The sequence below is a fragment of the Nanorana parkeri genome, unplaced genomic scaffold (genome assembly GCF_000935625.1).
Source record: "Nanorana parkeri isolate BGI_ZX_2015 unplaced genomic scaffold, ASM93562v1 scaffold1740, whole genome shotgun sequence".
In the NCBI taxonomy this organism is placed as follows: Eukaryota; Metazoa; Chordata; class Amphibia; order Anura; family Dicroglossidae; genus Nanorana; species Nanorana parkeri.
In genome coordinates, this window is record NW_017308008.1 from 189,897 (window position 1) to 205,958 (window position 16,062).

The 16,062-nt window shown below is 39.9% G+C and overlaps 1 protein-coding gene across 1 annotated transcript in view; it reads right to left on the bottom strand.

The window, feature by feature from the left end:
• Positions 1 to 166: 166 nt before the first annotated feature.
• LOC108799492 (G protein-activated inward rectifier potassium channel 1-like) overlaps positions 167 to 16,062 on the bottom strand; it is a 77,485-nt gene continuing 61,589 nt past the window's right edge. Inside the window, exon 3 of the mRNA XM_018571354.1 lies at positions 167 to 1,006. Coding sequence (XP_018426856.1) covers positions 414 to 1,006 — 593 coding nt within the window. The 3' untranslated portion in view covers positions 167 to 413. The remainder of the gene's footprint in view (positions 1,007 to 16,062) is intronic.

Below are 16,062 nucleotides of genomic sequence, written 5' to 3' on the forward strand. Positions count from 1 at the left end.
GACAGTGCAATCACAATAGTGTTCTCTCCATTATGTAAAACACCTAAAGCATAAAACATTTTCATTCTGCCTATGCAAATTATAATAAAATACGCATCAAATTTCTTCTCGATTAAATTCAAGGAAAATTAATTCACAGTGAAAAAAAGACTTTCTTTATTATCGTTTGGTTAATTTTCTGATCTGGAACATACTGTAATGGTTCTAAAAACAGATTCCATGCCCTCATTTTCACATTGTATGTGCATTTCATGCATATTAATGAAAAGACAACAGCTTTTAAATGCATGTTTAATGCTTAATGTTTTTTATGACAAAAATGTGGAACAGTGAATGTCTCTAATGGTCACAAATTTAAGGCCATTTATTATTCCATATAGTATCTCATGTTACTCTTCCATTTTAACTTTTTTTTAGCTGATACAGCCAGAATTCATTTTACGCAGCTTTGCAGGTAGATTGGCATCAAGCATTGTTCCCAAGGTCATCATTCCTTGTGCTTTCTTCTGCAGCTGAAGGTTACCAGTAGACTGGGTCATATTCTCGGGTTTCACCTTGAAATATTTTAGTGGAGTATTCTCTTCACAGGTGGACACTGTTATCCTTTGGATCTTCAAGGGAAGGTCTCCAGTACTGCAAGCTCTCTCTACGTTACTGCTACACATTCGTAATAGTTTTGCCTGGACATTGTCACTTCCCCGATTGAGTTTCTGAAGTTTAGTAGGAAGTATACTGCTTCCTACTTCAAACACATTAAGGTAGTCTAAAGAGCAGACCCTGTCCCTGATGTACTTTTCACTACAAAGGGAATTTAGAGGTGAACTGGGGGATAATTTGTCTTCCTGTTCCTTTACACTATAATATGGGGTTGGTACTTCAAATGTAGCATGGAACTGGGAGTAATCCACTCGAAAGAAGCCTTCTTCTAACGACATGACAGGGAGAAATCTGTGTCCCCACAGCACTTCATCTTCAGTGTAAGATGTTCTTGCCTGGCAGGTCATTCCTGTAAAAAAATCAATATCTCATTACATGCATTAAGGACACACGATATAAATAACCCACCCCAGAACTACAGGCATCTCTGATCTCTGCACTTTACAGGAAAAACACAAGGTTATTAGTTATATACATTTAAAGAGCCACCACAGGCAATCAGTAGAAATCATATAGGCAATCAGAGAAATGATTCATTAAAATGCCAATGGTAACCAACCATGCTGAATTGAAAAAAACACTACTTGTTTTCCTTTAATACAAATTGTATTCAGTAGGGTTGCACAGATACTTTTCGAGTACCAGTGCAGATACTTGGCATTTTCATGAGAACTACCAGGGTTGCAGTGGTTGCAGCTGGGACCTGGCTCTGGCGCTCCACCACTGTATCAGTACTCGTACTTGTAAGTACTCGCAAGTACCAGTACTCATACTCTCAAAACTGGTATCTGTGCATCCCTTTATTTATATTTATAAAAACAAAATCATACATTAAAACAGAGATGTACAAATCCCAGGAGCTCTGCGTGCTCCTTACAAATGACAGCTGCCTCCTAACTTCTGAATTTTTCTCTAGTCTAGTCTTGGAGCTCAAAAGTATCAGTACATGTACTCGTACTTGTACAGAGTACTGTACTTGGTATCTGTGCAACCCTAGTATTCAGCCCTTTCATGACTAGGGATGAGCCGAACACCTCCGTGTTCGGTTCTAATTCGAACTTTCAATTCATGACCATAGGTAACTGAAACCTAGATGCCCAGACCAAATTCAGCAGAATCATTAGGCATTGGTTAATTTGTCCACAGCTATATGGGGGCAATTTTAAAAGCGGTGGTATGACCCTACCGTGGCCATCCCCCTACTTTATAAAAAAAAAAACATATTTATTGATAAAGCACGACAGGATCTGTTTCTGAGCTATTAAAATAAAGATGCAAAAAAACAAAACAAAGCTGTGAGTAGAGCCCAGGTATGTGACTGTCACTGTCTCATTATTTTACAAGTGAGCGGCGCCTGTGCAGGCGCAGTAAAAGAGTTAACTGAAGTCTTTCACTGCCATTTTTTTTTCTTCTTATCTCTATAGGTTGAACTCGATGGACTTGTCTTTTTTCAACCTGATTAACTATGTAACTATTTAACATTTGCCCACAGTCCTAGGCCACCTGCACGCATGTTGCTCACTGTCAGCAACAAGTGGGTTTGGGTGCAGTAGCCAGCTTTCCAGGTGTCATTGCTGCCTGTTACCTTCACCGGGGTCTACTTGTAAGACAATAAGACGGGGAAGGGAAGGTATATGCACAATATCTCCAATATAATAAATATAAATGGGGGTCCCCTAACTATTAAAAGTTTTTGGAAAAAGTTTTCCCTGGGGAGAGGGGATCCCACCATTCTTTACACAATCTACGTGACAATCAAATGGTGAAAAAAGTATAAATGTATTTATTCAATAAAAATCTATAATTTTAGACTCTACGTACACAGAAAATCAGAAAAATATATTAATCAGACAGACAGATAAATATATATACACAACAGACAGATAAATATATATACAAGAATTAATGACTGCATACCGCCTATGAACCAGTAAGTAAATGAGTGAGTTAATGAGAAAATTCCTTGTCAATTAGGAGACATGCCGCTTAGAAAGCCAGATGTATTCATATATTTTTTATATAAAAAAGACAAAATGCTGTCCATGAAGTAAATTCCGATATATGCTGGGTTTCTTGATAATTGCCCTAGTTTGCACTAAAGGGCACAAAAGGTATCGGAGTTGTAGCTACGGAGGAAGCGTATCATGTGGACACAGCACCCCTGGGGATCAAGGGAGTGGGATAACACAGTTGATATGAGAAAAGGTATTTTTATATATATATATCTATAAAAACTTGTAAGAGCCAGCTTTGCTGACCTGCCTGCCCCTGCTACTTCCTGCTAAAATCTTGGCATGCACAATTTTCATCCATGGCTGAGTTGGCTCCTGCACAATTTTCATCCATGGCCGAGTTGGCTTCTGCACAATTTTCATCCATGGCCGAGTTGGCTCCTGCACAATTTTCATCCATGGCTAAGTTGGCTCCTGCAGTTTGCATCCATTGCTGAGGGGGCTCCTGGAGTTTGCATCCATTGCTGAGGGGGCTTCTGGAGTTTGCATCCATGGCTGAGTTGGCTCCTGCACAATTTTCATCCATGGCTGAGTTGGCTCCTGCAGAATTTTCAGTTGGCTGAGTTGGCTCCCACATTGCTGGCAATTAACACTGACTTCTAACATTGCAGCCAGGCCCGGATTCCCTACAAGGCCACAGAGGCCCGGCCTTGGGGCGGCAGGGCGCAGAGGGGTGGCAGGGTGTATCCTTGTGGGGAAGTTGCCCTCTCTACATTTAGTCCTGCTTTGCACAAGCAGGACTAAATGTAGAGTGAGGCTGCCGATTTTTCGTTTACATGTGAACTCGGCGATGTCGCCGAGATCACATGTAAACAGTGTGCAACCTCCTCCCCTCCCCCCTGCACTTACCTCTCTCCTCTTGTTACGGGCTCCGCCGCCAAGTCTCTCATTGCAGTGAGCAGAGCGGCAGGTTTAAAAGTAACCCTGCCGCTCCGTGCAGACTGTAGACGGTGAGAGGGGAGAGCTGTGCTCTTCCTCTCTCACCTGTCACAGGAGTTCCAGCACAGTGCTGTGCTAGAACTACCATATTGGAAGTGACAGGGTCAATAAAGAGAACCTGTCACCTCCAATTGCTATCACACAGGGGACATTAAAACTATTTTTCATTCACAAGACCTGTGTCCTTTTTTTTTTCTGCCATCTTTGTGAGATGTCTGAATATCTCAGCTACGGATCTCTGCAGCTGCTTCAGAGTTACCATTGTTCTCATTGCTGTTTCTCTGGATAATGCTCTCCTTAAAGTGTATCTCTAGGCAAAGCTTTTTTTTACTACGGCTTACCAGTTGTTAGATGTGGTGACTGCATTCGTTTTCTTTCCTTCATTTTTACCTGGTAATCTATATAAATGTTCATTTTGAGTGTGCCGAACATCATTCACAAAGCTAAAGGAAAAATCCCCTTTGCAAAGTGAACAGCCTATTTGCCTTTAGTAAATCAACCCCACTGTTTTAAAGTAGTAATAAACTCTCAAACATTATTCAATAATGAATCCAGATCAAACAAATATACATTGCCCAGCAAACTATTTCTTAATTTTTTTTCCCCAAGCACTTACAGTTATCATGTTTCAGAACAGCTGTAACTCTTTCACTTCCTCTTCCCTGTCCAGTACAAGATCACAAGAGACAGACCAGTCTCTAGCAGTCGTCCATCTACTAGCTTGGAGAAGAAAGGAGGAGGAGTGGGGAGCAGAGGAGCGTGTCCTGCCAAGGGTGGCTCCATAGGACATGTAGGAGCAGCATCTACTGTACGTGATTTAACCAGCATTTGAAATAACGGACTATTGGCTTTTATATAAAACAATAAATATTTTTTAAGTCACTGACCCAGAACAAATATAGAAATTAAAAAGTAGAAAGTGAAGACTTGTATAATTTACAAATGCAGTAACTATAGAAATGCAAAACAAAAAAAACATACTTTATATATGTAAAGTTTTCTATATACAAGCACATTTTGAAAGACACAGCTATACTTGTTCAGTCTGATGGTGCGCAAACATTTTTGTTTAACTGATTAAAATGCTTGTGTGATCTCCATACATAGCAAGTGCTCTGAGGGACTCATTTTGGATGCATTTGTGATATAGACAAGTTTTGTGATACTCAGTTTTAAATATCACTGGGGCCTCCATCGTTTTTTTTTTATACAAACAGATCTACTGGGTATTTTTAAGTGATATTTTGTTATTGTGTTCTTTTTTGTATTTTGCATTTCTGTTGTTACTGTGTTCCCATATCTCAAAATGATCTATACCCAGTCTTCTTTCTTTATGATTGGTTACACAGTGAGCTCATCAAGTATTTTTTGACAGATAAATCATGGCTATGTAGAAAATCAAAGTAAGAAGTCCTTATCTGCATATTTATTCTGGGTTGGTGTACTGAAGCAAAAGGGTGACCATGAAAGCCAGGCAGATTGTATTTTAAGAATGCAAATTGCATTTGTATTTTTGACATAGCAGCCTCCATGTTCACTTTAAATCCATTTTAATTCTAGTTGTAACAGAACAAAATATAAACAGGCTAAGTGTGGTTAATAATTCTGCAAACCACTGTATCATTGTAAGACTGCTCGGGATGGTGAGTTAATTGGGTAATATGTTGGCTATAATTTAAAATCTGTCATTTTCTTCAAAAATAAAGTTAACCTCCAGTAATGCAAATTTTCTGGAACATTAATGACATTAATGGCATCATAAATGGCCAGTGAGATCTATGAAACGCTAACCAATATTCTATTCGTGCCTATAATATCTACATTACAATGCTAATAGTTGACTGCATGAACTTACATTTTCTTTGATATTTCTGAAAATGATTCCATTAGTTGATTCTGGTAATGTTAAAGGTACTGTCTCCATTTGTTTTTTAATGATACCATTTTATTTTAATGCAGTGGCATACCTAGAACATCTGACAACCAGGGCAGATTTTTAACACCCCCTCAAGATACCTAAACTTATCTTCAGTAATATTTACGAAATCATCATAAGATCATTCCTGCGATTAATTGTATCAGCCTCAAACACAATTTATTCCATTCAACGTGTAGCTTTGTTTTTATTACACAGAATTAGTAAATAATACCATAGTTGCCTACACTTGAAAAAAATTAATAATATGCTTTTCTCTCTATCAGGCCTTAACTATAACTTTACCATTGGACGGACATCTACAGTCAGCTGACACTAATACCAGTGTTCTTTTAGTGCCAGGGGCACCCTTTGCATTGTTACAACAGATTTTGCTTGTTGGAAAGTTAGGAGGGGGAGGGACCCCGCACCCCCACAGATAAAGAAAAAGTATGTGGTGTTCCCCCCAAAATACTGGGCCCTATAGGTCTGCTAGGAATTTTAAGGGGGAACCCAACCCCGAAAAAAGAATGTAGGGGTCCCCCCTAAAATTCCTACCAGACCCATGATCCGAGCACAGGCCTGGCAGGACAGGAAATCGGGGGATGAGCGAGCGCCCCCCCCCCACCCTCCACCATACCAGGCCACATGCCCTCGGCAATGGGAGGGTGCTTTTCCAGAGTCATCCCTGGTTCCCAAGTCCTTTAATTAAAAAAAAAACAAGTCAAAAATGCATCCTTTGAAGTAATCTAATGGTCAATCACGATGCCCAGCATTGTCAACAACAACAACATTTTTAAAAAGCCTGCCAACCCATCCTCACTCGCCAAACACACACTGCAAAATGACAGAGGCCGGCCAAATGTCAACCAACTGTGGGACTTCTCAGATCAAATGGCCAAAATGAAAACAAATGGGCAGAGCTGGCCGTGTCAACACTGCTTGCTCTGTCTATTTGTTGACATTTGTCCGGCGGCGTGTGTTCGTCGGGTGAGGACAGGTTGGTGGGCTTCTTTTTATTTCAATGGGTCGGCGTCATCGTTGACAACACTGGACATTGTGACTGACCATTGGATTACTTTGATGGATGCATTTTATGACTTTTTTAAAATGTAAGGACTTGTCAAAAACTTGTGTAGTGTTTTTTTGTTCAATTAAAGGACTTTCAAATGTGTGGTGTATTTATTTACATTTTACTTTTAACCCTTTAGTGAATGAGTAGGGGTACAAGTACATCTGGGTGCCCCTTGAATAATGGGGTACCCCGGTGCAAATAAGCTCCCCTGCCATCAGACCCCCACAACCAACGGGTCAGGGCTGGTGGGGAAGAGGCCCTGGAAAAGCACCCTCACAGTGCTTTAGGCATGTGTCCAGGTATGATGCCTTGCCAGGCCTGTGCTCGGATCAAGGGTTTGGAACTCCCACATATTTTTTCCCCATTTTTTTGGGGTGGAGTTGCCCCTTAAAATTCCTACCAGACCTAAGGGGCCTGATATGACTTTTGGGGGGAACCCCATGCCCTTTAAAAAAATATTATTTTTACTAGGGGGTGCCTACTAACTTTCCAACCAGACCCAAAGGTCTGGTATTGATCGGGGGGGGGGGACCACAAGCACTTTTTCATTTAATCTATTTAATTTGGGGTCTCTCCTATTGCAAAACCGCATGTGCAATGCTTATTTAATGAATTGTCAACGCTCCAGAGGTTGAACGAGCGTTTAAAAAAGCGGTTGAATACACTTCAATGGAGGCATTATTCCAGCGACAATGCCTCTAGGACGAGACATGAAATCTGCTTTTTTGCTGCAACGCTGACGCCCATGTGTGAACTGTCCTGGGCGGTTGCTATTGTTTTATCACACATTGGCGTTAATAGGCGAAAAGAGAGGCGCTAAAAATGCTTCTCCAATGCCTGGCTTTGCTGCACGAGTAAAATAGCCCTTAAAGAGTGTCCAAAATCCCAGGACTGTCCAGCCGGATCTGTGAATGTTAGCAACTATGTTGACACGCAGCCAGACTGACACTGCTTTCACAATGGCACAGATTGACATATGACTGTCACATTACTACAAACTGATACACAGCTGTCACATTAGCGCACACTGACAAACCACACTTTATAACGTAATATTAGAAAGTACAAATAACTGTTCCCTGTGTGCTCTACAAGTTGGACAAGTGGTAACCAAGCTCCTGTCTTGAACCTTCTGTAGTCCAGCAATATTGCCTATTATGAAAAAATTAAATTTAACACAATTCACTGATATGACTAAAATGTGTAACCCCCCTTAGGACATCCCCAAAAAATACAAAAAAGAATGAGATCTAGGTCAACTAAGGTGTAAACATTTTTTGACACATCTAATTCTTGTAATAAACTACAAAATACGGTGCAACATTACATTTTAACATTATTCCAGTAGTGAACGCTTAGAGAACTAAACGGGAGCTTAGAGAACTAAACACATGGCTGAAGACCTGGTGTAAGAGGGAAGGCTTTGGGTTTCTAGAGCACTGGGATGACTTTTAATTGGGGTACAACCTATATGCTAAAGACAGTCTGCACCTAAATGGATGGGGGGCTGCTGTGCTAGGGGAGAGGTTCATGGGAGGGCTGGAGGAGTATTTAAACTAGGATTAAGGGGGAGGGAGAGAGGGAATATAATGGGGCAGACAAGTCAAACAGGGGTCAGACTATAATGGAGGGTGGGCCAGGGGAAGATGGGGGGAGGGAAATCAAAGCGGATAAGGAGATTCCCATGTTGCAAACAAACATTGGAGATGATAGTACTAATTATACTACAACAAAAGATACAGCAATTACAAGTGAAAAATGTAAAAAGGCTTGAATTGTTTGTTTGCCAATGCCAGAAGTCAGCACAGCAAAATTGGAGAATTGGAAGCTTTGGTGCATGAGGAGAACTATGATACCATTGTATTGCTGAATCTTGGCTTGGTTTTTTACATGATTGGGCTATTAATATTCTCTATGTGAGAAGTGATCTAAAAGTGAGTGTGAAAGATGACTTTAGTGATGGTGAGTGTGATGGTGCTGAGGCGTTATGGGTGGAGTTGTATACTAGAATGCATAACGCAAAGGTAATTGTTGGAGTTTGTTACAGGCCCTCCAGCGTTAATGAAGAGATAGAGACTCAGCACCTTAAACAAATAGAAAGGGCTGCAAGGGATGGGACAGTATTAATGAGAGATTTTAACTATCCTGACATTGACTGGCATAATGGCACTGCTGGAACAGTAAAAGGGCAGACATTTATAATCTTATTACATGACAATTTTATGGTACAGTTTGTAGAAGCCCTCAGAAATGATGCTCTTCTGGATCTGGTAATCTCAAACAATGCAGAGCTTATTACAAATATTCATAAAAAAGAACATCTGGGTAGCAGTGACCATAATATGATTTCATTTAACTTGAGTTGTAAACAACATTCACATACTGGAAAAATAAAAACACTTAAACTTCAGGAGAGCAAATTTTCCTATGCTGAGGGCTGTTCTTGAACATTTAAACTGGGAGGGAATATTTTCATCAAAAAACACTGAACAAAAATGGGAATGTTTCAAAACAATTGTTCGCAACCATACAGCAAAATATATTCTAGTAATCACTAAGTTTAAAAGGCTAAAAGTAAAACCTATGTGGCTCACATCTAATATTAAAAAAGCCATAAACAATGAGAAAAGGGCGTTTAAAAAATATAAAAATGAAGGAACACTGTCGTCATTTGAAAGCTAAGAATATAACAAAATATGTAAAAATGAAATAAAGCTCGCAAAGATTCAAAACGGACAGCAGGTTGCAAAAGAGTGCAAGACAAACCCCCACAAATTCTTTAAATATATTAATAGTAAAAAAAAATCAGGTCTGAACATGTAGGCCCCTTAAAATATAACTCAGAATTGGTAACTGGGGACAAAGAGAAGGCAAATGTATTAAATACTTTCTTCAGCTCTGTGCACACCAAGGGACATGATGTAACTCAAGTCCATAATGGGGATGACAGCGCCATAGCCTCCACAGAACCACAATGGCTGACTATTGATATGGTCCAGAAACAGTTAGACAAAATTAAGGTGAACAAAGCACCTGGACCGGATGGCTTTCACCCACGTGTCCTCTAAGAATTGAGGTGTGTAATTTCAAAGCCAGTGTATCTAATTTTTAGAGACTCTCTAATGATTGGCTTGGTACCGATGGATTGGCGCAAGGCCAATGTGGAGCCTATATTTAAAAAAGGATCAGTCTTTACCAAGTAATTACAGACCTGTAAGTTTAACTTCAATAGTTGGCAAGATACTTGAAAGTTTGATCAAGATACTTGAAAGTTTGATCATGGATCACATGATTTTGCTTGAAAATAATATTATAAGCGATAGTCAGCACGGATTCACAAAAGATAGATGTTGTCAAACCAACCTACTTTCTTTTTATGAGGAAGTGAGTAATACATTGCACAGAGGAATGGCTTTGGGTATAGTATATTTAGACTCTGCAAAAGCATTTGACACAGTTCTGAATAGGCAGAGGTTGTTAGTGGTGTCCCCCAAGGTTCAGTGTTGGGCCCCTTACCTTTTAATCTATTTATAAATTACATAGAATTGGGGATTAAAAGTACTATTTCTGTGTTTGCAGATGACACCAAGTTATGTAGTGGAATACAGTCCTTACAGGATGTCCCCAACTTACACGCAGATCTGAATGCACTGTGTGATTGGGCATCGATTTGGCAAATGAGGTTTAATGTTGATAAATGTAAAGTTATGCACTTGTGGACTAAAAACGTGCATGCGTCATACACTCCAGGGGGAGTATGTTTGGGGGAGTCTGGGTGTTCTGGTAGATCATAGACTCAATAATAGCATGCAATGTCAAGCCGCACTTTCTAAAGCAAGCAAAATATTTTCTTGTATTAAAAGGGGTATAGACTCCAGAGAAGGAGACATAATCCTGCCCCTGTACAAAGCATTAGTAAAACCTCATCTGGAATATGCAGCTCAGTTTTGGGCACCAGTTCACAAAAAGGATGTTGTGGAACTGGAGAAAGTGCAGCGAAGGGTGACTAAACTCATAAGAGGCATGGAGGAGCTCAGCTATGAGGAAAGATTAACTGACCTGAATTTGTTCTCTCTGGAGAAGAGACGATTAAGGGGGGACATGATCACCATGTATAAATACATAAATGGTCCATATAGTGAGCTTGGTGCCAAATTATTCACTTTAAGGTCACTGCAAAAGACAAGGGGCTTTTTGCGTCTGGAGGAAAAGAGGTTTAACCTTTGCATACGGAAAGGATTCTTCACAGTTGGTGCTGTGAAAATGTGGAACAGACTTTCCCAGGAGCTAGTTCTAGCTAGCTCAGTTATTTGTTTTAAAAATAAATCTGGATGTATTCCTAAATGCACAGAATATTACTGGATATTGAGTTCTTATAGGTATATTAAGCATCAGAGATTGTTGATCCAGGGAATATCCGATTGCCTTATGGGATCAGGAAGGATTTTTTTCCCCTGTTGGAGCAAATTCAACCATGCTTTATAGGTTCTTTTTTTTTTTTACCTTCTAATTGGGGGCATAACATTCTGTTTAGGCTTTTCTTCTTTTTTTTTTCTTCCATATCTCTAAAGGTTAAACTCGATGGACATGTGTCCCTTTTCAACCTGACTAACTATGAAAGCTGGTAATGTCAATTGTACTTTTTGTACTACACTACAAAATACTTTACAACATTGCATTTTAACATTCCATTGGTATCTAAAATGTGCAAACAAATTCTGTCTCCAACTAAAAAATAAGAACCAGAAAGTCCTGGTTATTTAGAGCAATGATAGCTAATAAGAGGGAATGAACATAGGTCTCATTCATGCACTAGAATGCACCATATGGATAACACAAACTGTGTATTATATACCAGACATAACCGACTATAAAAAAAAAAAATCTATATTATCTCTTTAGACAACAAGTACTGGTATATCCGTTGGTCCTTAGCACATTATATGAGGGTATAGAATCCAGAAAGTGGTGTAGCACTTGGCATCCAATTCATATGCATTGAGGGTCAATATATCCAGCTCCATCACCACATACAATAAAACATGTCCAAACAGGATCCTAATGGACATACCCTCCAGGACTCCCTGATTGGTTACCCTGTCAGTGTATGTATAACCACATTTGTGTCCATGTAATGTTTACCTCAGATGAAATAAAGGACAAGTATCATGTCAGGAACAAATCTAGCTCCAACTGCTCAAAAGAACCGGATTTACCTTCTTTGTAGAAGACAGTATTTGTTCTTTACACAGTTTGGATAATTATGGAATTTGGGACCCCATGATGTTAAAATGCAATGCTTTTAAGCATTTTGAAGTTTTATTAAAATACATTAAAAGCAATAGTTATAAAAACAAACAAACATTGTTTACACTTAAGTTTACTCCGATCTGAAACTTTTTTGTACTTTTTGGATATTTGACATTATGTTTACCCTTTTTTGCCATAGAGGCTAAAGACGGCTTAGGAACATTTGACAATGAGGTTTGGCATTTGCTGCCAAACAAATTGGTAAATCTGATGATGATTTTAGATTAGAGGCTTGTATCTTAAAACCTGTTGTTATCATTTTTCAATATGGTAGGCATATGAAGAGGAAGCTAGAGTATCTTATATAATATCTAAATGATAAGTGTTGTTTCCCAACTGTAATATGCCAGCATCAACTCTGATACAAGTTGAACAGAGTGTCTATTATAAAAAAGAGCAGCAAAGCACATGAGAAAGGGAAACTAAAGTATATACACTATATTGCCAAAAGTATTGGGACACCCCTCCAAATCATTGGATTCAGGTGTTCCGTGAAATTTCCTTGCTTCAAAATATTCCACGGTCAACTGTTAGTGGTATTATAACAAAGTGGAAGCAACCAGGAAGTCATCAACTGTCTGCAGAGTCGATAGCTACAGACCTCCAAACTGCGTGTGGCCTTCAGATTGGCACAACAACAGTGTGTAGAGAGCTTCATGGAATGGGTTTCCATGGCCGAGCAGCTGCATCCAAGCCTTACATCACCAAGTGATGTAAGCAATGTAAAGCGTCGGATGCAGTGGTGTAAAGCAGGGCTCAAAATTTCAATTTTCACTTGCCAGTTGCCCCCCCTTGCAATTGGCAAGTGAAAATTGTGTGGGGGCGAGTGGAAATGAATTCACGGTCAAAGACAGAGTGCCCGACTCCTGGATGAGTTTGTGGCGGCTTCCCGTGTGCCGTAGCTCACCTCTGTGTGCCTTGCCCATGTTAAAGATGGCCGCCGCACTATGAACCTTATTAAAGATGGCTGCCACATTTTAAACCTTATTAAAGATGGCCGTCACATTATCAACCTTATTAAAGATGGCCGCTGCATTGTAAACCTTACTAAAGATAGTCGCCACATTATAAACCTTATTAAAGATGACCGCCGCAATGTGGCCATCTCTAATAGGGAAATGCACAGGGGTAGCCCAAGGGAGGACTAACTGATCGTGGGCTATAGGGGAGCTACTTAAGCAGTGCCAGCAAGTAATTAGGTGGGGGTCAAAGAGATGGGTCTGGGTGCCCTTTGTGTATGTTATGCCCTGTGTGTTGTGCAGTCTGTGTATGTGTAATGCTGTGTGTGTTGTGCAGTCTGTGTATGTGTAATGCTGTGTGCATAATGCCCAGTGCACTCTGTGTTGTGCTGAGTGTTTGTGTTATGGCCTGTGTGTATGTATTATGTCCTGTGCATTGTGCTGTGTATGTATTATGTCCTGTGTGTTGCGTTGTGTATTATGCTCTGTGCGTTGTGCTCTGTGTGTATATTATGCCCTGTGTGTTGCGTTATGTGTGTGTTATACCCTGTGCGCTGAGTTGTGTATTATGCCCTGTGCGTTGCACTCTGCATCATGCACTGTGCGTTGCGCTGTCTGTGTGTGTCTGTTATGCTCTGTGTGCTGGACTCTAGAGAAGTGGAGACGAGTTCTCTGGAATGACAAATCACGCTTCTCTGTCTGGCAATCCGATGGACGTGTCTGGGTTTGGCGGTTGCCAGGAAAACGGTACTTGCCTGACTGCATTGTGCCAAGTCTAAAGTTTGGTGGAGGGCGGATTATGGTGTGGGGTTGTTGTTCAGAGGTTGGGCTTGGCCCCTTAGTTCCAGTAAAGGGAACTCTTATGGCATCAGCATACCAAGACATTTTCGACAATTTCATGCTCCCAACTTTGTGGGAACAGTTTGGGGATGGCCCCCTCCTGTTCTAATATAACTGCGCACCAGTGCACAAAGCAAGATCCATAAAGAGCTGGATGAGGGAGTTTGGGGTGGAGGAACTTGACTGGTCTGCACAGAGTCCTGACTTCAACCCAATAGAACACCTTTGGGATGAATTAGAGCAGAGACTGCGAGCCAGGCCTTCTCGTCCAACATCAGTACCTGACCTCACAAATGCGCTTCTGGAAGAATGGTCAAACATTCCCATAGACACACTCTTAAACCTTGTGGACAGCCTTCCCAGAAGAGTTGAAGGTGTTTTATAGCTGCAAAGGGTGGGCCAACTCAATATTGAACGCTACGGACTAAGACTGGGATGCCATTAAAGTTCATGTGCGTGTAAAGGCAGGTGTCCCAATACTTTTGGTAATATAGTGAATGTTAATAATTCATGTGCAATCAAAACTGACATGTCAGTTCAGGAAGGTTGCAGGTGGATTTAATTTTTACTGGCCTTTTAAAAGGACTTTGTCTTGAGGAAAAATGCCTCTGATGGTATTTTACTCCCATGGCTAAGCTGATCCTTTCCCATCATACACCCCAAGCAACAACTCAGCTGGTGGAATTTGAACTATTCAGTAGCATACAGTATTTGCTCTTAGTCAAACCAGCAGTGAAGCTGAACAATCTTGAAGGGTGGGGAAGAAGAGTGGTTTGGGGACATAAGAAGTTTTTTCTCAATGCAGAATCCCTTAATTATTTCTCCGAATAATTAAGGGATTCACTGACCTGACCTGGCCATTACAAGGTTGTTTCTTTGTCACTGCTGATTTTTTTCATCCCAAAAGGTAGAATGCAAAGGATAATCTAAAGGGATTGTTGGTGGTATGGGGTTCAGTGGGAAGACCTCAATAGTGCAGTTCACAAGAATATCTTAGAAGTTAGTCACAGATTTACCTCAGCAGCTTCCACAGATAAATTAATATAAATTCTACTATCAATTAGCCACTATAGAAACAAATTAAGTTGAAAAAGACAAAAATAGTAGACATGTGCACTGCCAAAAAATTCGTTTAGTTTAGTTTCGTTTTACATTCGGATTTGTGTTATTTCGTTTTTCAGGATTCGGGTGTGAAAGTCAATTCGGATTCGGAATTCGGATTCGGACGAAATTCGGTAGCGTTAGTACGAACGTTCGTTTCTTTTTCTGTTCTTATTCGTTTCTTATTCGTTTCCTATTCGTTTCTTATTCGTTTCGTTCGTTTGCAGCAAAAGTGACATTTGAGGGGGAAAAAATATTTTTCTCCTTCTCTAATGTTACTTTGCTCCAACGAACGAAACGAATAAGAAACGAATAAGAACAGAAAACGAAACGAACGTTCGTACGAACGCTGCCGAATTTCGGAAATGGAAATTCGGATTCGTTTGCATTCGTTATGTCTGTAATTCGGAATTCGGATACATCCGAATGTCCGAATTTCCGAAAATTCGTCCGAATTTCGATTCGGAACGAAACGAATCGCACATGTCTAAAAAATAGACAGAACGATACTTCCTTAGGGAGATGTACTACATCCCTAAAGATAGATAAGGATATACAATAGAAACTAAGTGGGATTTATGAGGTGCAGGGAGATGTGTAAACAAAGATTATAATAAAATAGCATTTATTCAGGTACAAAGGTTAAGAATCTCCTAAGATACAGCATATACTTTTTACGAGTTTCCAACCTCTCATCTAACATCCATCTAGGCTCACTGGGTACCAGAAACGTTATCTTAGTATAATAACCAAGATATAATACTTCTCATGCAATGATCAACTGCATGATGGAAAGTGGGACAGCTTATCGTCATACAGTTAATCATTGTATGAGAAGTATTATATCTTGGTTACTATACTTAGATAAAGCTTTTGACAACTAGTGGGCCTAGATAGAGGCTAGCTGAGAATGTTAGAAGTATACGCTATATCTTAGATTTTAAATGTTTTATCTGAATACACTTTATTGTTTTATAATAATCTTTGTTTATTCACTATCTCCCTGTACCCACTTCATTTTCCTTGTGTAACGTTGTCTATGTTTAGGGATGGGGTACATCTTTAAGTACCACAAGTTCTCTAAGGAAGTATCTTCTGAGGTGAAAAATACATACATTTATCTAAACATCTATTATCGACATTTGTACTATACATGTATTTTACAATTCGCACATACAGATTCAACCAGAGGTCTGGTGAAGGCTTTGTTTCTTCACTCCTGTAAAGGTTTTATCACATTAATGGAAATACCTG